This window comes from Sylvia atricapilla, chromosome 10 (genome assembly GCF_009819655.1).
Source record: "Sylvia atricapilla isolate bSylAtr1 chromosome 10, bSylAtr1.pri, whole genome shotgun sequence".
Lineage (NCBI taxonomy): Eukaryota > Metazoa > Chordata > Aves > Passeriformes > Sylviidae > Sylvia > Sylvia atricapilla.
Genome location: NC_089149.1, coordinates 4150935 through 4174387, shown reverse-complemented (window position 1 = coordinate 4174387; position 23453 = coordinate 4150935). Strand labels below are relative to the sequence as shown.

General features: G+C 42.2%; 1 protein-coding gene across 1 annotated transcript; it reads right to left on the bottom strand.

The window, feature by feature from the left end:
• Positions 1–650: 650 nt before the first annotated feature.
• On the bottom strand, positions 651–19712 carry SKIL (SKI like proto-oncogene). Its single transcript, XM_066325721.1, has 7 exons — positions 19648–19712; positions 16836–18773; positions 11939–12036; positions 10294–10535; positions 9848–10089; positions 8641–8865; positions 651–5873 (listed from the first exon to the last, which is right to left on the bottom strand). Exons 2-7 carry the CDS (start codon positions 17940–17942, stop codon positions 5712–5714), a joined length of 2076 nt encoding a protein of 691 aa, XP_066181818.1. The 5' UTR covers positions 17943–18773; positions 19648–19712; the 3' UTR covers positions 651–5711.
• Between the last annotated feature and the right edge of the window lie 3741 nt (positions 19713–23453).

Here is a 23453-nt window from a genome sequence, read left to right as displayed (position 1 = left end):
TACTCTAATATTTCTGCCATTTAAGCTCCCTGATGCTACACAAAAAATGTTAAGGTAATAAAATCACACGGTTTACAAAAACTAAGAACTCCTGAGAGTCGCTCACCATCAGCAGTAACTATTTTATCAGCAAAGAGAGTAAAATTCTCATTTCTGATTTTAACTTTGTGTAATCTCAGCATTTAATCAGGCAATGTGTGTGTTTCAATCTCATTTATTACTGAGCTATGGAAGAAGAGTTGTGAACTACTCACACATTGCTTGAGCAGTCAAGCAGCAACAAAGCTGGGCACCAGAGAACTTGCCAAGTATGCAAGGAGTTCTATTTTCAGGTATAAACACCAAATTTATGCCAAGATGCATAGAAAGCTTGGTGCCAATATCTTCTCAGAATCTTAAGAGCTTTAGAAAGTGGATCCATGGGGAGAGATGGTTTTGATCTTGTAGATCTTTTGCTTAAAATAGCTTTTAGAGAAACTGGGGACCTGCTGCAGGCTGTGGGAGCTCTGCTAACAAGCTTTGGTGTTATCAGATTTTAATTTACTGTAATCAAGGCAAGGAAGGCTCTGTCTTTAGAAAAGCACTGAGTTAAACACTTTCAAAGAGCCAAGTTTAGAAGTCAGTGTTCAAAAATATGACAGAGACAAGAGTTCTGACATTACAGTTCTTTATTTGTTTTTGAGTCCACGATCTATACAGGTATTTACAAGGCATGGAAATGGATAACAGCACAAAATACAATTGAGGTATAAGCTAAGAGCACAGTATGTCATGTTTCAATAAATATAATTCAAAATTTGTAAACTAAGTGACCAGATAGATGCATCTTGTCTACTAAAACCATATAAAATATCTGTTAAATCTCACGTGAGGTAGAGGACAGTTCTGTGTGTCATGTAATGCAACCACAGCAATGCTGACAATAAGACTGTACATCATTGGCAAAGTATTAAAAATTGCTGAATGCACTGATCGTTTCTCACAGGCTTTTCCTATGGTTTCAGGATAGTCACTCAGCCTGGTGCCTCGAGCTAACACGGACTCAGTTGTTTTTGCAGCTACTTTCTGTCGTTTGAGAGAATCATACTGGCATGTCAACAGCAATAAATACTGCAGAGAGTGAGGATGAAAACACAAAAAAAAAAACGTTCTGTCAACCACAGAAAGCAACGTGATGGCAACGAAATATTTCAGACCAACTTTTTATTATTTCCTTGGATTCGTTTAAATACAGTACAGCTGTGCTTTCCTTTAAGTGAGGTATCTCTTAGAAGAACAAAAAAAATCAATTGGTATCGTTACACTTAATTAATTTTTAAATAGCAAAATTTTATACCGTGTTTGCTGTGCTTGATGAAGTGCTTAAAACTCATTTTTCAAGCATTTTCCAACTGAACCACTAACCCTGAAAAAAACAATTTGCTAAGTATTGGAGACACACTATAAAATCATCGTGCAATTTGTAAGCAATAACTGCTTTCACAAAAGCTAAAAAATGACCATATTTTTTAAAATAGATATATGCAGCAAATAGAAAATTCTACAAGCTTTCTGTAAAGAAAACTAATGAACGCTCAGAGTACAAGTGTAATGAGCAAAAAGAAAATTGAAATTTGCAGCTTTCTGCTGCTTACTATTGATGGCTTAAATTAAATTACCGAAGTATTGCAAGCACAGATTAATAGGTAGGAGAAATTACATCTTTTGTCAACTTCACCATTTTATAGAAAACTCTGTTGTGTGGATTAATTACACGAATTAAGTGCAGAAAAAATACAAAGTTGTTATCTTTACTGACAATCAAAATATATACTCTACAAACAAGTGAATTGTAGGAAGCTGACCACGACAGCATTTCAAGGCCAACTTCCCAACTAATGCTAGGAAAGGTTTCCAAAAATTTCATAACACATTCTAGCTATACCCTCCCCCAATACAAAACAAGAATGTATGAATAAAACATTGTGACTTCTAAAATACGGGCCAAGACTTAATTCTTTTTCAGGCCACCAGTAGCTTTATGCTCCCACCCAACTTTTCCTACATCACTAATTGCATTATGCCTTTACTATGTACAGATGGTTTTACACCTAAGCTATCAATATATTAAATATAGAATAAAATTAGTTTAAGAATGTGAAACGTAACTACATTCATCTAAATACTCAAACTGAACGATATGCTTTACAAAAACTAAAACACAGATTTAACTAAGTTTGGAGGTTTAGATAAAAATCTCTTTCATTGAGGGACACCTGGTTTCACTGTGAGTGAGGGTGTTTTCCAGACTGCCAAAATTACAAGTGTTTTACCCTCTAAGCTCTTATATTTTATTGATTAAAGTATACAAAGCATGTTAGAATTCTCTTTTATAAAAGTATAGGAGTAAATTAGGTAAATTCACCTTGAATCCTACTTATTCCAAAAGGTGCACTAGGCAACTTCCATCTTAGTGCAGGTGTTTAATAAAGCAACTTTCAAATTACAGACAGTTTTAGGACTTTGTTCTACAGGCTTCATGTCACAACTACCTGGGAAAATTACTTCTTGCCTGAAAAGATCAGCAAGCAATGACTGAAGGCAAATCAAATAATATATAAAATCAGCATGCTATGATTAAAAGCAAAGACCTAATGACTGATTTAGTCTCTACCATTAAGTGTGCACTTAAGTGTGGGCCCTCAAGTGTGCATTCCAAGTTCCTATGTCAGCCTATTAAATGAACCATTCAACAGAATTAGGGTAAGGGAGGAAAAAAAAAAAAAAGGTCAACATAAATTTATTCTAAAACTTAGGAGCATTATTTACAATTTACTAAAAAACTATCTTTCAGAAACTGTGAGCACACAAAGGTCTATGGCACATTTATGTATACATTATTACTTAAAATCAGTATAAAATCAAGTCTACACGTATGAAAATTATTTATGTTACGTCAAGAGCCTGAAAGTAGTATTTAAGAATTTTAAGAGGATAAGATTACAATAATTTAAAATGCATTCTAACCTTAGATTAACTAAATGGAATATTTACAAAGCTACTTTTAAGGTCATTTTAATAAAAGCTCCATTTGCTTTACCAGCCAGATGTTCAAAAAAACGATTAGGAGGCCTTATCTGCGATTGCAATTGGTAAAAACTTCCTACAGCTGCTGGAATTCTTGCAGCAGTGAAAACATTGGTGCAAAGGATGGCCAGCAGCATTTTCAGAGCCTCCAGCAGTGCCTCAGGTGCTGGCTGAGGCACAGGAACCTGGGCTACACCAGCCCTGCACTGTCACTGCCGAACCAAGGGGGACAGCTGAGCAGGAGTCACAGAACACAGACAAGAATGGGAACGGAATATTCACCATCCTGCTACTTGAATTATCCCAGGAGGGCTCCAAACATTGCACTGCTAAGCTGTAACCACTGTGGTGCACCAGCCACTGCAGCTGGGAAGGAGCTGTGGCTTTGCCCACACCAACAGCCCAAGCCTGCTCCACAACACTGAGAAGCAACGCCAAGGGACTCCCTCCATCCTTCAGCAGCACTCAGGTGGAATTTTCCTATTTCCCATTTCCCAGCTCATCCAACACAGGATCTGCCAATCCCACTGGACAGTAGGGAGCTCTGCTCCCCTCCATCACACCTCCAGCAATACTCCTGCCTGCTCTCCCTGCATCCACAGGGATCTGGTGGCTGGACAACAAAACCTTGGTGGTGTTTTTAAAGCAACTGGTGCACACACAACCAGAACCATTTAGTCAGCACCTTTCCCTCCAAACCAAGCTGCAAAAACAGGCCTTTTCCTTTTTACTTCGTGGGGTTTTTTTTTGTTGTTGTTGTTTTCTTTTTTTTTAAAGGAAAAAATCTGGAGATGGGAGCTGAAGAAGAGAAAAATATAATCTTGGTCTTCTTTTCTGGCAGGGGGTGGAACTAGATGATCTTTAAGATCCTTTCCAACCCAAACCATTCTATGATTCTCAACACTGACAAAGAAAATTGTTAGCTGTTTTGGGTTTTTTTTAATCTAACCTGCTTATCAGTGTAAATATGACACAGAGCTCATAATCAAAATTGTACAGTTATCAAAAAAATCATCCTATGACTCCATGACATTTAATTTACTGCCTCATTTCTCATTCAATTTAAAGATATGTGCAATTTTCTCTTTCTCTGTGATATTCAGTCTTGTTATATAACTAACAGAGAAACAAAAAAAGAACAAGTTTTCAGTTTTACTAGTTGAGGGAAAAAAAAATCAATGTAGGCTTTTACTAGTGGTTTTATCCGAAATTAACTGAATTATTAAGAGAATATTAAACTTAAGTACCTCAAAACCAGAAACTAAAAGCACAATTTAGAATTATGTAGTGAAACACTAGAATTACTAAAATATTCCTATCATTGACATGATCAGCTGACATCTGCCAGCTGTAGCCAATTTTTTGGAAAGAAGTGCAAAAAAAGTTTTTCTTCATCCAACTTTAGCCATGCATTTAACCCACTAGGAACCAGACTTCAGAAGTACTCAGACATTATATATATACATAAAACAGTAATTCTGTACAATTCCACATTTCCCAATGTTATAGCTTAACAAACATGCTGCATTTTCTTAACTCATGGTAACCCTACCATGCCATTCAAATACAGAGACTATCAAAATGATTTTTCAAAGTGCCATACCTCAGAATTTTATATTTTAAGTTATGATCACGATGTCAGTTAAGGCCTGTTCTTTGCAATGAAAGAAAAATCCACAAGTTGGCAAGAAGCTTAAAGTGTGGAGGCTTGGGGTACTGAAGAAATTAATACATATTCCTTAATAAATATTATTTTTCTTGAAAGCATTAACATCTGAAAAACAGTTAAGTCAGGCTTTCTCGGTTTCCAAAAGGAAAAGCCCCACCTTTAAGCCTTTTATTAATGTTTCTTTCATATGTACTCTAGAGAAAAAAAAACAGAAGAAAACTTGTGAATTTTTAACTTCCCAAGATTCCACTGTAATTGCAAATTTTTTAATTCGCAAAACCAAACCAAAACGAAAAAAAACCCAACCCCTAATGTTTTCTTCCAGCAGAGCCAGCAAGTGCTGGCTCTGCCACTCTTTAGATTGATAATGAGTTGTTAAATAGACAATACTGAAGAGATCAGCTGACTTCACACAATGAAATTATGAGAAAAACTCATGCTGGTAAATCACTTTTGATACTCAATCATCAATCAGTTGTGGTAATTTTGAGCTCTGCCTTACAGACAAAAAGCTGCCTTTACTTTCCTCAGTTCAAGAATATTTAATTCTCACTAAAACCCAAACTATTTAAGACCTTGAAGAACTGAGGACATTTTTAATGTACTTTTATACCTGGATGTGCAATTGATAGCAAAATAAAGATATCCACATATGTTTTAACAGACAATGTTAAAAGGTGTAGAGTCCTTAAGACTATCAGAAATAGACAGAAACTGGTCACTCTAAATCAAGAGTTTCGTATTTTTCATTGTTTGAGAAAAACACCAGTACAAATCAATGCAGATTTTCATTGGTTAGGAAAATCTAAAAATGTCTATCTCTATTTATTTATATCTATGTATATCTTCATCTGCACCTGTCTGGGAAATAGAAATCCATAGAGAACACTTTTTCTCAGCACACAAAAATTGTTCACAATCATTAAAAGCAAAACACCCTGTTTGAAGGACACAGCCATGCTTCCTCTTCCAGTTTCTATTTTCCTTTCCCATTTTTCGAAGATTTCAGGATCTGCAGCTTCAATTCTTTTATCATCATCTCCAGCTTTTCCCGGGCTTCTCGTTCCTGTCTCAGTTCATCCTGGAGCTCTTGTCTATCTGCCTCTGCATGATCCAACCTCTGCCTCAACTCTGCCAGCTGGGAAACACGAGAGACAGAGAGGCAGAGGAAATTTTAGCAAACTCATTTAAAACATCAAAGGGTCACAGACAGCCAGTCTAAACATCCAAGAATTTCAGTCCACCAGAATGATGCAGTTATCAAGAATTATGCACTTACCTGCTACACCATTAGCAAACAATGGCAATGTGCAAAGTTGCATAAACATCACACTATAATTAAAAAAATTAGAAAATCTAAATTTTAAATGCATATAAGTTCTAGTTATGTGAACTGTCACACCAGACTGTCAATAACACACGGAATCTATGGGAAAAACTGTGATGTCTGCATCAGATGTGTCATAAATCCCAGAGCAAACTGCATTTTTTTCATTTCCCAGGTCCATTTCTCTTACCTGACAAAATACTACTTCTTTATTTCAAAGCCTGAATGTATTTCTAGAAGACACAAAACAAACCACCAACACTGTTTTCTGATATTCCTTAGTATAAAAGAAACATTCAGAAAATCTTATACATAACCATCTGTGTGTGTTCAAATATAAACCTGAGTCCCCACAAATGTTTTTGGGACGTATTTTGTGCTTAAACAGGTATTCTTTTCCTCTCTGGAATACAGCAAGGCTCAAATTTGCTAGAATGTCACCAAAATTACTTACAGTGACATCTGGAAACACCTTTTCAATGGGGAAAGTTCCTTATTGCTTATAGTATACTACGAGCAGTTAAAACAGGGAGGAGACTGGAAACCAGCTATCCTCTCTCCCATTGATTCATGGGGTTATTTCTTACTAAAAGACCTCACTCCATCCAAAAAAATCCTTTACAATGATGTGTACCTACGTGATGTACATCATCACTAAGCATCCATCTCACTGAGAATTAGGAAGACAGTTCATGAGAAGGAAAAAGCAGGAACATACAGGGCATTTATTATTATTATTATTCACCCCATTATTACTGGGGTTCACCAACTGCTACAGAACACACGTGCTGGTTTTAGAGAAACACCACATTACACCCCTGCTGCTTTAATCAGAAATACTTCCTCAGTTCTTGGACGACAACAGGCTGTTAATGCAAGTCCTGACTGCACCAGTGATGCAGTGAAGTGCTGCAGTGCAACAGTGCCCACTGCCTGCATGCTGCAGCATGTCTCTGGCTTTGATTTCCATTTCTAAGGAAAGGCTCCAGGACTGGTTATTCTGCCCTACTGTGACTGACAGGGTGAATCAGCTATTTCAATAAACAAGTCAAAAAGGGGGACAAGACAGTGCATATTCAGACAGGCCTAAAAAGGGGAAGAGACTTTTAAGCGAGTTGCAAATAGCAAATTCTTAATTCTGTTTAATGCACAAGGAGAGTTCCTCACAGTTCTCAGACAGAAAAGGCAGCCTGGGCAATTGCTTCAAGAACACATCAGATGAAGGCTTTTTTAAAATGCTGTATACACAGCTTGGGCAAGTTCCCTGTTCCCAAGACCTCTGTTTAACTCTGGTGCTTCTTGGAACCCGAATCTACTGCAAGATGTGATAAATGGAGGAAAAAGGTTTGGATTATACGTTGTGAATCGATCTACCACAGAGGTAATAACAGAGTAAACTTCTACACAAGGAATGTATGTAGTTTTCAAAGTCTGACTTCAAAAGAAACACACAACCAATCTCCCTGGGGAACAATCCACAGTTTTCACCTCCAAAGGAAGTAAAGCTGCACAAGCCCTACAAAATGTGCTGTACATGATGATCTCCATAAATTAGAACACGTTGTTACTTGCACTAATAGGGCTTGTACCAGATGTTTAGTAAATCAGGCCTTAGTCAGAGAGGATTATTTCTGGCAGCAAAGGCCAGGAATCAGTGGAGTGGGATGTCATGAAATTAAATTCATGAGAAGGATTTACGATGCAAGTCTCTGCCCTACTCACCAAAAATACCAAAACCTGTCTCTCAAGTAGTGCCTGTTTCTCACTTTGAGTCAGTCAGAACAGGAAATACACACAGCTGTGAACAAAGGACCACAGAGCTTTATTGTGCTCAAGTTTTGGAATTTGTTCACTTGAAAAATGAGCCTGTAAAGACTAGTTTTCTGTGATATGGTGCAAAATAAAAAACTTCACCATAACTACAGCTGATTTTTAAAAGGGGCATTCTAAGGTTCCCTTTGTAACTATATTTTTTTCCCATTGGAATAACCTCCAACATAAAGAAGCAATAGCAAAAGCAAAATGGAAAGTGAGAGAAAAAAACAACTCCACAGGCTTTGACATATGAATCCAAGAGAAAAGAATGGGAGACACTAATATGATTTTCATTTTCAAGAAAACTGTTGGCCAAATGTTTTGGTAGAGCCCAGAAAGGGCTCATCAGATACTGCAGAAGATTCTACCACCAATGAACATGAGGAGCAGCGAGGTATGCTGCTCATCTGACAAAAAGATGGCTCAGAGATTTGGATTTTTTTTTACACAAAATAATGATAATGTTGAAGTCTATATCATGGGCAAGCCCATATATATTAAAAACAGAATTTGTTTTAAATGAGCATGTAACAGACTTCATGTTTAATATTTCATCAATAATATTATGTATTTCTCTAAGTTACATAAGTCTACTTCAGTTTCAATCAAAGAACAGGGAAACAAATATTGCTGTCACTGACCTATTTTGGTATCTGTGGTTTCAGAACACACAGAGAAAATGAAACCTTAGAGTGGCTGAAAAACTCCACAACTTCCTGATACACTAAACATGTTTTGTTTGAAATAAACCTTCCTTTCTCACCTGTGCTGCATATTCAGCTTCTTTATCTTTTTCCAGATTGGAGTCACAGCTACATTTTTGTTTCATCACTTGGTCCAGTTTCTTCTCCAGGTCTCTCTGCTCAAAATAAAATTCTTCCATTCTTTGTGCATGCTCTGCTTGCAAACATTCGAGTTCTTTTTGTAAATTCTGCTGCTCTTCAGTCAGTTCCTTCATAGCTTTAGAGTTGCTTAACATTTCCACTTCCTGTAAAGAAAGATCAAAATCACATACTCCTTCCTTCTAACACCAAAAAAGTAAAAAAAAAGTATTTAAAAGTCTTTCTGGAACCAGTGAGGCCAAAAAGACCATTTGTAACTGCCAATAACAACAGCTCGATAATGATATTTATCTACTTACCAATGACAGCACGGAATTCTGTAACATGCACCTAATTTTTCAGAAATTACTTATACTTCCTAGCACATGGAGCTTCAGAAACAAATCTGCACTACCAGCAGTAACCTCAGGCAGCAGCACCACTGATCCACTAAAATATACTTTGAAGATGCAAGTGCAGCATCAGAAAACAAAATGAAGTGATTGATTTCTTTGTCCACTGACACTTTGATTTTTTTTAAACTTATCTACAAGCTTTACCTCCAACAGCAGAAAAACTTTGAAGTAGCAGCTCTAGGCCCTACTTGAGCTCCTAGACTCTGAGATTAACATTTAAATTAAATTAAAATAAATTTAAGTACTAGGTCTGTTCCATGGATGCAAGAAGCAAAGACAGTATTTAACTGAATTCAGAAAACAGAAATGTCACAAATGAACGCCAGCCTCTGAAATCCTCCATTATTAAAGAAAAGACAAAAACTAAAATCCCTAAAAGCACAGATTAGCAAATGGGAAGAGGAAGGTGGTGTCCTTTTTTATACAGGGCAGTGATAAGACCATTCCTAGAATACTGATATCTGCATCTTTAAAAACCTGAAAACTGAGACATTTTAGAGGATACAGCAAAAGCAGCAGCTGCTTGGACCCAGCAGCTGCAAAGTGAAGAGACATCACTTTATTAGTGGGCTCAAAACTCATGAGCATAAGGGATATTGAAGATTTGGTGTCTGGATTTAAGCTGAGGGAAAGCTGATCTGTGTCCTTTGGTGTTTCTAAGTGATGCTGAGTGTGGGGCCAGCAAGCTCACAGCAGCTGCCCAGGGGGAAATGCACTCAGACTGCCACGGTACCATTTGGAGCTGCTGCTTCCTCCGCAAAATCACGTTCAGCTTCTCCTGCTGCTTGATGTAGGTTTTCATGACTTCTTCCATGATCCTTCCCTTGTCATCCTCACAGCTGATGTCTTTCATGAGGGTGGGGGACAAGGTTCGTGCCTCAGCACCTCCCTCCCCACGGCCAGAGTCTCTGGTGATTCTGGAAGAAACACGCTCAGACTTCCCACCTCTCGCAGGACGGGTTGTCACGGGAGGATCTACACAGGGAAAAAACAGAGAACAACAGTCACAGAAAGTTCAGCTTCCAGAGTGACAAAAATGCAAAGAAAACTGAGATGACAAAAAGGTGGAGGGAATTTTTGGGAACCTGAAGTGACATTCACAAAACTCTAGCTCAGTGTAAAGCTTTCCAAACTTCCGTGGTATAAAAATCAGAGTTCAATATAATTTTCACTACTCACCTAAACGTTTATTTGGCTGCTCCACACCAGTTTTCAAGTCAATTTTTTCTTGTTCTTCAAGAGAAAGCTCTGGATAAGAGGCAGCCTTTTTGTGCTTTCCACTACTCAGCTTCCTCTCTGACTGCCCAGGTGAGGATTTATTAACTTCTGAACCTTTTACTGTTGTTTTTGAAACATCCTTATATTGAGATGCAAGAGACACATTCGGGGCAACCACTTTATCACACATATAAAGGTAGTAACTGAAACAGCAGAAGAGTAAAATTCACAGTGAAAGGTAAGACATAATAAATGATGGCTGGTTGAGAGCAGTAAGTTTAATTTAACATGAGTTCAAACTGTGAAAGCATCAATGAAAAATAAGCACATCCTTTTAAAATTTTTCCTATGCAAAAGGAAAGCCTAACAACCCACTTAATCTTTACTGAGTAGATTATCTAGATAAGGTTTTGAGGCTATCAAACAAGTAGGTTTTCCAAACACGGCTGATTAGAAAAATATTACAGAAAATCATATGAAGATTTCATTTAAATGCAAAGAGTGAAATTAGAATGCCACTGAATCCAGACTCTCCAGCATTTTCATAATCCTTATATTAGCAATGGAGGATGGGGAGGTGATCAGTGAAGGGAGAATGAGCACCTTGCTTAAGCAGCAAAGCTGTGTTCTGACAGCCCTGGGGCACATCTGAGAGCCATGCTGGACCTTCCTTCCCAAGCACACTGAGCTGCCCATTGGATTTTCACAGCTCCTGGACTCCTGTGAGCATCCCTGTGTCCCACCCTCACCTCAGCACTCAGCCTAGCACAGAGAGGAGAGAGCCCCAGGTGGGTTCAGGCCAGTGCCAAGATCACTGTGACAAAGTGACTCAGTGTCACTGGAGCTCAACTGCTGTCCTCAACACTTCCCTTTCTCCTGGCTCTGAAGGAAGGCACTGGCAGAAACAGAACATGAGGGCCCATCACAGAAGTTCCTCCACTCCCTTCTCTGCGTGGGAACCAGTGTGATGTGTGTGCACCAAAAAGGGTCTGCTCTGACCCAAATTCAGGACCTGTGCAACCCCAGGGGGTGAGGGCAAGAGGAATATCAAGAAAAACTATTTCCCTCACTGCTGCAGGTGACAAACTGGGTAAGGAGTTAAGGAAGTGCACTAGGTTTCTAAAACTAGGAAACCAGTCCACAGATAATTCAGCTGCAGCCCTTGTTCCACTGTGGAAGAAAACCTTCAAACACCTCTTGGAAGTCTTTTCTGGAAGGAAATTAAGTTGTCCTCATGGTAAACAGGCCCTGTGCAGCTTTCCACATGCATGCATTGTGTTACAACATGAAAGACCAAAAATTACCTCTGCCATTTCTACTAAGAAAGGGGAAATTTTAGTTACATTTCAATTGTATTGCCTGCTGAAGAACACTCACAGGTCACACCTTGAGTCTTATACCAAAAAACACTCATAAGCAGTTCATTAGTATTTACACTAAGAAATGCATAAAAATTTAGGGTTAAATCATTCCTGCGTGATACCTTAAGAATTCTCCTGACACTTTGGGTTGCAAATATTTTTTTTCAGTTTGAATTATTAACAAATAGCCAAAAGTATTTGAATACTTGATAGTGCTTATAGTTCCACATAGCAAACTCAGTTACCTGGGGTGAAAAAATGAAGCTGGTTGAGGATCAGTTTCTGCTTCTTGCTTTATAACTGGATACCACTGTGATAATTCCAGGTTCTGCTGTGGCTCTGCCTAGAGGAAAGAAAATAAATTGGTAGTTGAAACATGGATGCAGGTTATTTACATTTTCATAAATACTCCTCAGAGAAATGGCACTTACACCACTAATACAGGAACACCAGAGAAACTGGGGTACTGGGAAATGAGGTGTCTTTGGCAGAGATGCAGGGTGATGCAAGCCACAGAATTTTCTTTAATCTCCAATTTACCATTGTGGGCAAAATAGCAATGAAATTAAAGGAAAATCTCTTTGCAGACTTATCTGAAAGCTCTTCTGAGTTTCCAGAACTCTACTGAGCAAGCTTGGGAGAAAAAGAAAGCAGAAACTAGGATTCCCAAAAGGTGTAGGAGCCTTTTGTAATAATGTGTCTATATAAAGTAAGCACCTGCCAGATACTTTATTTCAAAATTAAATGGAACAGTGTGCTGGTGTTCCAGGGACAGAACTTCCTTCAGTCATCACAAATTTTTATCACACAAGCAAGCAAAGCTGCTCCCAGTAAGATGAAAATGCCACTCCCTCTGCAGTAGCAAACAAAATTAGCTCAGGTGCATCAGAATATATAATCTTAAAAATTTCTTTGTATTTTGCATTTGTAAAGCAATTCTTTTCTGTGTGTCTCAAGAAATGCTTTTGAAATTACTCTTTGCTCAAAATTCCTGGTGATACTTTGTGCCCTCCTGTGAAGTTACTCTTAATTTCAAGTGAAAGGTGGCTCACCACCTATTTAAAATATCCTCATAGCTAAGAAATTGATTTGTAATTTCACTGTAGGAGAGCAGCCCTGGGATGTGGGGTTTTGGGTAGGGTGTGGTTGGCTGACCCCAAGCACCCAGAGCTGCTCCCTCAGCACCATCCCCAGGGCATGGAAGGGAAAAGACCAAGAAAGCTCCTGGGTCAAGATAAAGTTGGTTTAAAAGGCAAAGGAAAGAGAAAAACACAAGTGAAGCACAGGGCATGGCTCAGTCCCTCCCTCAGACAACTGCTCAACTACCCTTGAAGAACCTTTTTCCTCCTTCTATCCCAGTTTTTACTGCAGTAGCCAGAACATTGGTATGTTAGCCACAGTTTTAGCCACAAGTCCAAAACACAGCACCAAAATACAGGCTGCTACAAAGTCAACACCATTCCTACCAGACACAGTTATTTGACAATCTGCTCAAATAAAAAAAAAACCTATAAAGCTAAAAAAAATTAAATAAACCTGTATAGAAACCTTTATGTAGTGTTCTAATATCTTCACAACTTATGTGCTACATTATCAGAAAAGTCTGTATTTACACAGCCTGGAATAAACTTTTAGAGAACTTCATCCCTGGCAGTGGGAGACCCCCAGGGACACTGGTGTGACCTGAGCCATGGTCTGCACAATCCAGGCAGGGGCCAAACCCCACCTACCCCATCCTGACCAAAACCTCCACCCCACCAAACTCAGCTCTCACAAGGAAACTGAAATTCAGCTCCCACAATGAAACTGAAATTCAGCTCCACCCCTGCAGTTCCTCGCTTCCAACATAAGACAGAAAAGGAGGGAAGGCACAAGGAAGAGAAGCTCTGGAGTTGTAAATTCATAAAAAGGCTTGAAATAAAAAAAGATTTGAATAATCTCTAGGAAAATGGCCTCATCCTGACACTTGCCAAGTTTTTTCTACTTACTCAGATCATTCTAATAATTTAAATAATCACATATAATCTACTTATACTGCAGCTAGTATGCAGTGATCTGATTTTAGTTTCAGATTGTATTTGTCCATATTTCAGGACTCATATTTTAACATGCTTATATATTTACATATCAAATTATCAGGTCATCTCTATTTTCAAATTACTAGGTCAGATTTTTTGCCTTTTTTTTTTACCTACTTCAAATGGAAACTGAATTTACTGCCTACCCGTTAGTGTGAATCTTACAAATGAATTTCATAGAATGCAATCAAATTTTTACTTAGGAAAGAAAATGAAATGTTACCATAAATAAATGAAGTTTTTTTCTAACCGGATTCTTCTCTCACCATTCAGGTAAATGAAATAAAGCATGTATTCATATATATATATATATATATATATATATATATATATTTCATTACCCAACAATTTGTTTATTTTAGGTGCTCTAAAATAATTCTGCAAACACAAGTTGAATTGAATTACTTCTACTCAAACTGTTTAAAAGGCTTACATGAAACATGACTTATTTTTCTTCAAGGCTAGTCAGACAAAGCTGTTCTTTAAGGAAAAAATATATAGGTAAGAAATGGTTTCAAGTGTAATCATTAAGCCAGGAGTTTTAGCAGAGACTGGATTTATAAAACACTCAGGAGAAATGTTAACCCCTCAGACTGTGAGATTTCCCTCACACGCTGTGACCAGCTCAAGGAATCAGAAGCAAGACAAAGTTTTAGTGCAGAGATGATGAGAAACTGTCGCAAAGTCAAAGGGAACAAGGATCTGTCAGCGCAGGAATCAGCAGAGACTTGGTGACAGCTGTTCCATGAAGAGCAGGTGGATGTGGTACTGCAGTCTAGAACTCCACAGAAAATTATGACAATCAAGCACAGAGCTTACAGCTTTCTTATTAGCACAAAGAACAGAAAGGAATTAATCTCAAGAGCACTCTGCTCTTAAAATGTTGAAACAAAAGTGTATTTGCACTGTGAGGTGAATAAACTCAGAGTGAAATGCTAAGGAGAAAGGCAAAGCATGGGATCTAGGATGCTCCAAAGACTAAGGGATTTAATTAAATCATTATTACTAGGTGGGGAAAGACTTAGCCAAGGGCAACTGTTCTTCCCCGGCCCTCCAAGATAACCACAAAGACGTGTCAGCACTTCTGAGGACTGACTCAGCAAAGGTGGTGAGGAGGTGACAGAACAGGAAACAGAACATCCTGCAAATAAATTCCCCTAGGAGTGCAAGGAAAGGGAATGTCTACGTGCTGTACCTGATCCCACAGCACAGAAATGAGGAAAAGAAGTTGCGGCTGCTCCATCCCTGGAGGTGTTCAAGGTCAGACTGGATGGAGCTGTGAGCAATCTGCTCTAGTGGAAGGTGTCCCTGTCCAGGGACAGGGGGTGGAATGAGAGGATCTTTAAGGTTCCTTCTATCCTAAACCATTCACTGGTTCTATGAAAAGACAACTGAAGCAGCCTAAGCACCCCCAGGACAAGGAAAGGGAAACCATCCTCTCAACACTGCTCTCTTAAACTCTTTTGTACATCCCAGACAAATATCCACGGGACGGAAAAAAACCCCAAAACCTCCCCCACCATTGTATTTTGCTCAGGTTTTCACAGCTTCTGACTTTGGTTTCACACGTTGCTCTGTAAGAAAGAACTACACATGTCTGCAATGGAAGACTGCAGAAAGTTTTACAATTTCATTTGTACCAATCCAGTCCAAATTACTGCCACGGCTAACTTCATTTGGGATTTTTTATCTTTGCACACGAAACTGAAAGATCTCATTGTCTGAAATCTGCTGCTAAGGGAAGAGAAGGAGTATTTATAGGTGTGAACATGGAAGACTATTTTCACTCATGCATCCACCACGGTGCAGTTCATTTCCTACACTGGCATTGCAAGAATAAAGACTGACATGTCTTTATCAGTTGAAAAGCAAAGTCTCTTTGCTAGGAGACTGCATCTTCAAATAATTCAGCATGTGGAAGCATGCCATACTGCAGACTTCCATGGGAATCTGCTGGTAAAATCTCTTCCTGCAGACTGGCACCACTGTAACAATACCTGTTACTACAGTCAGCCTTCCTGCAACACCAACTTTTCAGAAATTCGTGCTGAAAGGTGTCAGCTCACAGCACCCCTTTTTGGGCTCAACCATCTGCGCTGCTCTTGCTGCTATTTTGAAATCCACCACAGAACATCCAACAGGCAACATGGATTTATCATCAAACCAGCAGCCATCAAACAGACACAGAAACATTGAATACACTGAAAAGAAACAGTCGTGGGGCAGAAACCATTAAAAACCTATTAAGGTTTAAATTATACCCCAAAACTGTGCTTTCTAAGAATGGGGACATTTATAATATTAATGTTTCTCTGCTGCTTCTCCTATTATTTAAAGTAGAAGCTCTCCAAGGGACAAAAAAGCTCTGTATTTTGGAACCACAGCACAGACTTGCAGTAGTATTTTAGGAAAAAATAAGATGTCTATTATTAACTATTGTCAAGATACCGGCCTACAGCTCATTACTTGGGCTGCTTAAAACCTCCTCTTTTTGGCATATTTCACTGCACAAGTGGTTTAAACAGAAAGCTCTTGCTGAACAAGCACACTTTGGGCTTCCAAATAGCCATTTAGCAAAGCACCATTACCCTGCACACAAGTCATGAGATGGGTGGCCAGCAAGCCAGGTTGCCATCTAGCCCATGTGTGTGTGCTGGAGTACAAATAACAAATGAAGAATTCATTTGTAATACTTGATTTTCAAGCTCCTTTCTGCTTTGCTCAGCTGCTGCAGCACACACTGCATAAAACCTATTCAAAGGTCAAATGGGAGAACAAAAATTTTCACAACAGACCGAATTTTGGAGTCTATATACCTTAGGACAGAATAAGAACCAACAAAGCCAAGCCAGCTCGAATGGTTACTTGCAGCCCAAAGAGGAAAGACATTACCATCCCTCTTAATGAGAAATGTTATTTCCATGGTGAAGCTCTCACGAATTTAAGTTAGGCTTGATGTGACAAGTATTCCCACTCTGGAAAGCCAAGTAATGTGCTTCTAAAACAAGTATTTATGTGTGAGCAGAATGAGATCTGGGAGTTTTACACCACCAGGTGAACTTACTTTGGACCGAGTTCTTTTCTGGTTTTTCTCGCTGAATTTCTCCTTCATTTCCTCCAAGAGATGCTTCAGCTCTCTCTCCTCGGACGTGCCCAGGTATTTTTGGTTAATGTGCAGGTAGCAGTGCCACTTGGCCGACTCAAACCCCCAGTGGCAGGTCCTCTTGTCCGGGGATCTGTGCGAATGCATCACGAAGGTCTGGGGCGAGAACATCCCGTAGCATTCCAAGCACTGGATACACGGGTCATCCGGAGCAAGGTAGAACTGAGGTGCAAACAAGCCCTGGCACTTGCCCAGGCATTCATGCTCTACTTCGAAGGCACTGCCAGTCTCTTTCAGCTGGGCCAAGGTGTTCTTACCAGGGAGGAAACTGCCACTCTGGGGGAAAGTGCGAGGGCGCAGTAAAGCATTGCATAGTCTCTGAGCGTCCGTCAGCGTGATGAGCCCACACGACGGAGCGTTGAATGGAAGAATTCCCAAAACCTTCAGGATGTGAAGCTGGTCAGAAGTGCACCTGGAGCAGTAGATGTAGAGCTCATCACACACCGTGTTGATCTGCTGCAAGGAAAAGTCTCGGAGAACCGAATTCAACACTTGAGGCAGGCAAAGTCTTTTTTCTCCTCCGACTTTAAAACAGGAGATGGATTCCCCCTCCAGCAGGGTCTGGGTGAGTTCTGTGGAGCTGTCAGGAGGGATGAGCAGTGGACCAGAGAGGATTTGTGGTGATGGGAGAGGCAGGAAGACAGTGGGTGACATACTTTCCTGGGAATACCGAGCTGAAAAAGCTGCAGGTCCACCCAATGAACTCTGGCTGCTTAGGTGGAACTGGGCCAACGTATGTTTCAAACCTGGATTTAAACTCAAAGGCTCAGATAATGAAGCACTGTTTGGCTTGGCAGTTTCTCCATCAGCCTCCACTGGAGTTTCATCATAGTCATCCAGGTTTTCCTTCTTTATTGTTGGCAATTTATTTATTACGACCTGTACTTTGTTATTCACATGCATTTCTGTCATTGCTTTTTTCAGTGGAGGACTCCCATCCTCTTGGATCCTGCTCCTTTTTTGGTCTGAAACCAGACCTAGAGGGAAGTTTATCTGTGGGCTTTCCATTTTTAAACACTACAGCTTTAATTAAGTCAGTCCTGAATGTGCATTTTCTTGCTTTTTCATATAAAAAATAGTTTCACGTGATCTTGGATTACCTCAGGTACACCAAGCTGCACGCTCCTTTCACTAAAATGTTACTTCTTCAGGATCCGACAGTAAAAACTGTTTTTAAAACCATTTTGAATGTAATACCATAAAATTGCTAATTACCAATGGAGTAAAATTACTAATATTTCCTTAGTTACTTGTTCAATTTTATAATATAAAAACCCCAACGCAATATGTATACAAAATGTTTTCCTCACACACTATTCACTATTTTACACAGTAATCTTGTCCAGCAATTTAGTAAAAAACGATGCGATGATGCGTGTTCATCCTCAATCATTTTTTTTTCCTTTAAAAAATATACTGTCTTTTCAAATAAGTCTCTGTTTAAATATTAAAATAGAAAACGGGCTCGGTTAGAAGAATGTCAATCTTAATGCAACTGATCCAAAACGTAGTTTAAGTTGTGTGAAAATTTTATTCAGCACTTTCAGCTCCCAGAGATCAAACACAATCTTAAGGGCTTGCTTTACTGCGCTGCTAGCTTTATGATTTCACCACCACCGTGACAGCTACTATGGCAGTTCACAAATCCTGAACCTAAAGGCTGATCCAGATCAATGGCAAAAACCAAACGTCCCTAGAGAGTCACCTTTCGCCCAGATGTCACTGGTGTGTGTCAGAATTTTCCCAGCCCAGGTTATTAGTAATAGAGGTGAGATCCAGGCCATGGGCTGAATTCATGCCGTGTGCTAGCACAGACTTCTGCCAGTCCTTCCTGATATCCTGTAAAAGAGACAGAGGCCGATCACAAGCAATTCCAGAGTTTGCTCTGTACCTAAAGGGGCTTCAAGAGAGCTGGAGAGGGACTTTTGACAAGGGCACGGGGTGATAGGGCAAGAGGGAATGGCTTTAAACTGAAAGAGGGGAGGTTTTGATTTGATAAAAGGAAGAAATTATTCTCTGCGATAACAGTGAGGTATTGGCACAGGTTGACCAGAGAAGCTGCGGCTTGCCCCATGCCTGGAAGTGTCCAAGGCCAGGTTGGGCAGGGCTTGGAGCAGCCTAGGATAGTGGAAGGTGTCCCTGCCCATGGCAGGGGGGCTGGAAGGAGATGAGCTTTAAGGCCTCTCTCCAACCCGCACCAGAGGCAGGGTGCGCTTCCCAATAACTCGCGGAGCAGCGGGACAAGCCCCCAGCCGATGGGCGACACCGGCGGGGGCGGTCCGGAGCGGCTCTCCCGGCGTGCACGCCCCAAAGGACGGGACCCCGGCGAGCCGGGCAGCGGCCCCCCCATCCCGGGCACCGGCCCCTGGCCCCGCGGCCCCTCCCGGGACGCCGCATCCCGCCGCTCCCTGCCGCGCCGTGACTCACCCCGGCCCCGCCGGCACCGCTCCGGGCACGGCTCAGCCCTTCCCCCTCCCGCCGCCGGGCTCGCCCCTCCGCCCTGCCCGGCTCCCCGCTGTCCGTACCGCGCCGCTCCGCCACCGCCGTGTCCCTCCCCGCCTCTCCCCCCCGGTACCCCGCTGCCCCTCTCCCCGCCGCCCCCGCGCCGCCTCTCCGCGGCCGCCGCTCCCTTCCCCATCCCCCGGCGGGCGCTCCCGCCCTTCCCCCACGGCCCCGCCGCCCGCCGCTGGCAGTAAGTTCCCCGGCCGCTCACCCGGCGCCGCGGGGGCTCCGGCGGCCGCGGGCAGCGGAACAGGCGCCGCGCTCGCGCCGCCCACCCGTGACCTCACTGCGGAGACCGAGACGGCGGCGGCGGCGGCGCGCGGGCACGAACCCGCCGGCGGCGCGCGCCGGCCCCGCCCACTGTCTGGGGCAGCGGCGGGAGCGCCCGCCCGCCCCTCCCCCGCCCGCCGCCGCCTCAGCGCCGGGAAAGCCGGCCCGGCCTCCCCCGTCGCGCTGCCCGTGGGGGCAAGCGCAGCGAGAGAAATAGAAAATAAAATATATCAATGTATGGTGTACGTTTAAAACTGAGGATACGTGGGAAAGTGTTGTTTCTGGGCGGCTTCCCCTCAGCCCGCCCGGTCAGAGCCTGCCCCGCGCCGCCTTACCGCCGTTCCCCCGTGAAGAGGCGCCGGCTGAGGGACGGGCACGGAGCGGCAGCCGGGCCGGGGAGAGGAGAGCGGCCATGGCAGAAGGGGAAAAGCCGGGCGGGAGGAGGGCCGGGCGCTGTCGGGGAGCTGCCGGGCGTGTCGCTCCCCTGAGGCGCGGCGGCGGCGGCGGGCAGAGGCCGCCAGCGAGGGGCTGCCTCTCCGTGACTGTCCCTCAGGGAATGTCCCGCAGCGAGGTTCCCTCACAGAAGGTCCCTCAGTGACTGTCCGTCAAAAAACGTCGCTCAAACATGGTCCCTCAGTGGGAGTCCTTGAGTGACTGTCCCTCAAAGAGCGTCCCTCGGCAAGGGTCCCCACAAGGGTGGGCCGTGCTCTGGCAGCCAGCGCTGGGGAGGCGCGGGTCGGTGTGATGGTGCCTGTCCCCGAGGCGCTGTCACTGACCGCTCCCTCCAGCCACGGGATCGCTGGGGCGGCTGAAGCGCAGATGTTTTGGGAAGCGAAATGATCAAACCGCGGAGAGGCGGGGAACACGCTCTTCAGGGACAGCTTAGCCGCTGTACAACTCGTTCATGTATTACAAGTTTCTTCTGCCTGCGAGAAGCCCAAAGCTTTTCAGTTTACATCTTTGTGGAGAGAGACAGCGCTTCAGCTGGGATTACGGCGCAATCCAATTTGCCGTTTCCTTTCATCCCACACAGTTACATATTTTGATGCGAGTACAAAAGCACAGCGCACGAAAATGGGGCGGTTGTACAACCAAGCACCAGGCACCGCTTAGCACCGGGCAGCGCTGCCCGCGGCCGGCGACATCCCTTCCGCGCTGCTCCCTAATGCCGCTCCAGGAGGATTACGGCACAGCCACCGAACCCGCCTCGCTGCCCATCAGCTCGGAGAGGTGCTCGGTGCTCTTTAATCCTTGACTTCGCACCTTTGCTATGCTCAGGTTTCCTCTCGGCTGGCAGAGCTCGCTGATGGAGAGGCCCTTGAGCATCACTGCAGAGCTGCTTCACCACACGCCTCTTAACTCGCACTCAAACCAACACATCGTTTGCCGGTATCATTGCTACAGTGTCTTTGGATCTGAGTGATTTTTAAAGCCTCTTCCAACCCCAACCATCAGTTTTATAGAAGTGCAAACATTTTTGCAAAGAATACTAACAGCCAGTACTTATTTATTAAGCAAATGTAAGGTCTGCTTAAAAGCCACAACAATATGGCAGAATTAAACAAGATTTGTGAATCCACCAGCTTTTGGAGCTGATTCTGAAAGATATGGACCTATGAGGGAATTGTCTAGACATTCTAGACATTACTGTCTGCTTCATCCTCTTGGGCTTTATGACTTGATAAAAAAATAAAATTCAAATACCAATCAGTGAAATGCACTATGTGATAATCCCTTTTGAATTGAATTTACTGAAGAAAATGTAACATCTAACATCAGAGCTGGACTGATCAATGTCTGTGAGGAAGGCAACGTATGTAGGCAGATATTCCATCTTTTATTAGACCTCCTGATGCCATTGGAAGCTTAGGATGCAGTGGCATTGTTTAATTTGTTGGTTTTTTTTTTTTTTTTTTTCAGGTTCTGCTGCAGAAATGTTCCATTTCAGGTAACAAATTCTGGTAACTATTGTGCTGTAATGATAGTGTTGCTATAGAGCTACAATAATCAGGCAGTGGAAGACAAAGTTTGTAGGTAGAGGATTGTCTAAAAAAAGGTGTTAGCTCTGCCTACAATTTCTAATGTGGACTGTGAAAAGCAGTTCTGAATACACTGTGCAACTAAAACCTGAATTACAGACCTTTGTAAGTGGTAATAAAGTGCACTAATAGCACAGGAGGAATCTTGCTTTGATTAATAAAATGTCTGAATTTTCAAGAAATGCTGAGGCTCTGGGGAAGCTCCTAAACTTCCCTGACACACAGTCTCTGAAGATACACAATTTAACTATGAACTGTGCCCTGGAGAGCACAATTTAACTGTGAACAAAGACTGTGCATTTTCTTCTCTGATGAGATTGTAGTGTGCTTTTTAAAGAAAAAAAAAATCACTTTGGTAGTCACATTTAATAGTAAATTGTAATAGTTCAGACTGTTAGCTAATCTGTCATAGGAGGTTTCACTCTTGTACAATAGATACCCTATTACAGGTTGTGTTTTAAACACAGAAAGTTGATAGATTTTGGCAGACACCACATCCTGCAGGACAAGTCACAGTGGGGACAGGGCACAAAACACTTCAGCTCCTGAAGGACTTCAACTATTCCTCTGGTGTAAGAGGGTTATAAGCCCAGAGACTTTACTCACCCTTAGAAGTCATGTGGACACAAGAAATTCCTGGTTCTATTTATGCCTGAAAAAGTCACCTCCCACAAAAGCTGCACAGACCTGGGATACAGATGCTGCTCTGCTTTCAGTTATCAGTGATTAAATGGTAGGAGTCCACCTTTCAAGTATGCAAATCCCTTTATTATAAGCAGAAAAAAAAACAAATAAAAGAAACCCATGGGGGAACCCTTTGCAAAAAAATGCAAAGTAAAATCCACTTTCTCAAAGGGGCTCCAATCCCTACCTTCTCTCTTCCTGGGAAAACATCATTATTCTGTGGCCAGTTCCAGATTCCTCTGTTGCTTCAACGCCTTACACCATCCACGCTGAAGTGAGGACGCTTCTTGCTTAGCACTCACCAAGTGTATATACAGACCATCCAATCTATTAGCTCCCTTCATAGAGTGCCTCAGCATAAACAATTGCTCAGACTGAGGCGAGAGCAGCTGGGCACGCAACTGAACAGAAACAGGGAGTGTGCGTGGGGGGAGGTTAAGCATGGAAGAGATGCAGCCATCTGCAGCACTCGCCAGCGCTGCCGACGCACGCCCGTGCTAACAGGCACGACAAAAATCTCTTTTCAGAAAAGATACTGAAATACAGAAATTAAACCGCTGCAGCTGTGGCAGGGTATGAGCCTGAAGTGCCATCACCCTGTGTGTCAGAAATCTGAGGATGCATGGGAGGAGTTGAAGAAACAAAGAAAGAAATCATGCAGAAGTAAGTGCAGCAGACGAGAGCGTTGCTCTGAACTCCAAATCCCAGCACTGGCAGCTGAGATGACGTTGTACGAGTTCCAGCTGAAAGAGGCCCTTGGATGAGCAGGCTAAAGTAGTAGTTTGTATTTTCCTTTCAGATTTCTGTCTCTGTGCAGAGGATTAATGCCTCACTGCTTTTGTCTCATCACTGGTGTTGGAAGGAAAGACAGAACCTACAAGGATGGTATTTTTCCAAAGGACAAGATGAGCGTAAGGTTGGGGAATGATGCTGGAACAGAACCTGCATTCTCAGACATGTTTGGTAAATGCAGGGTGAGAAAGGCATTTCTTGGGTTGCTGTGGCCTATCCCAGTGCAATTTTC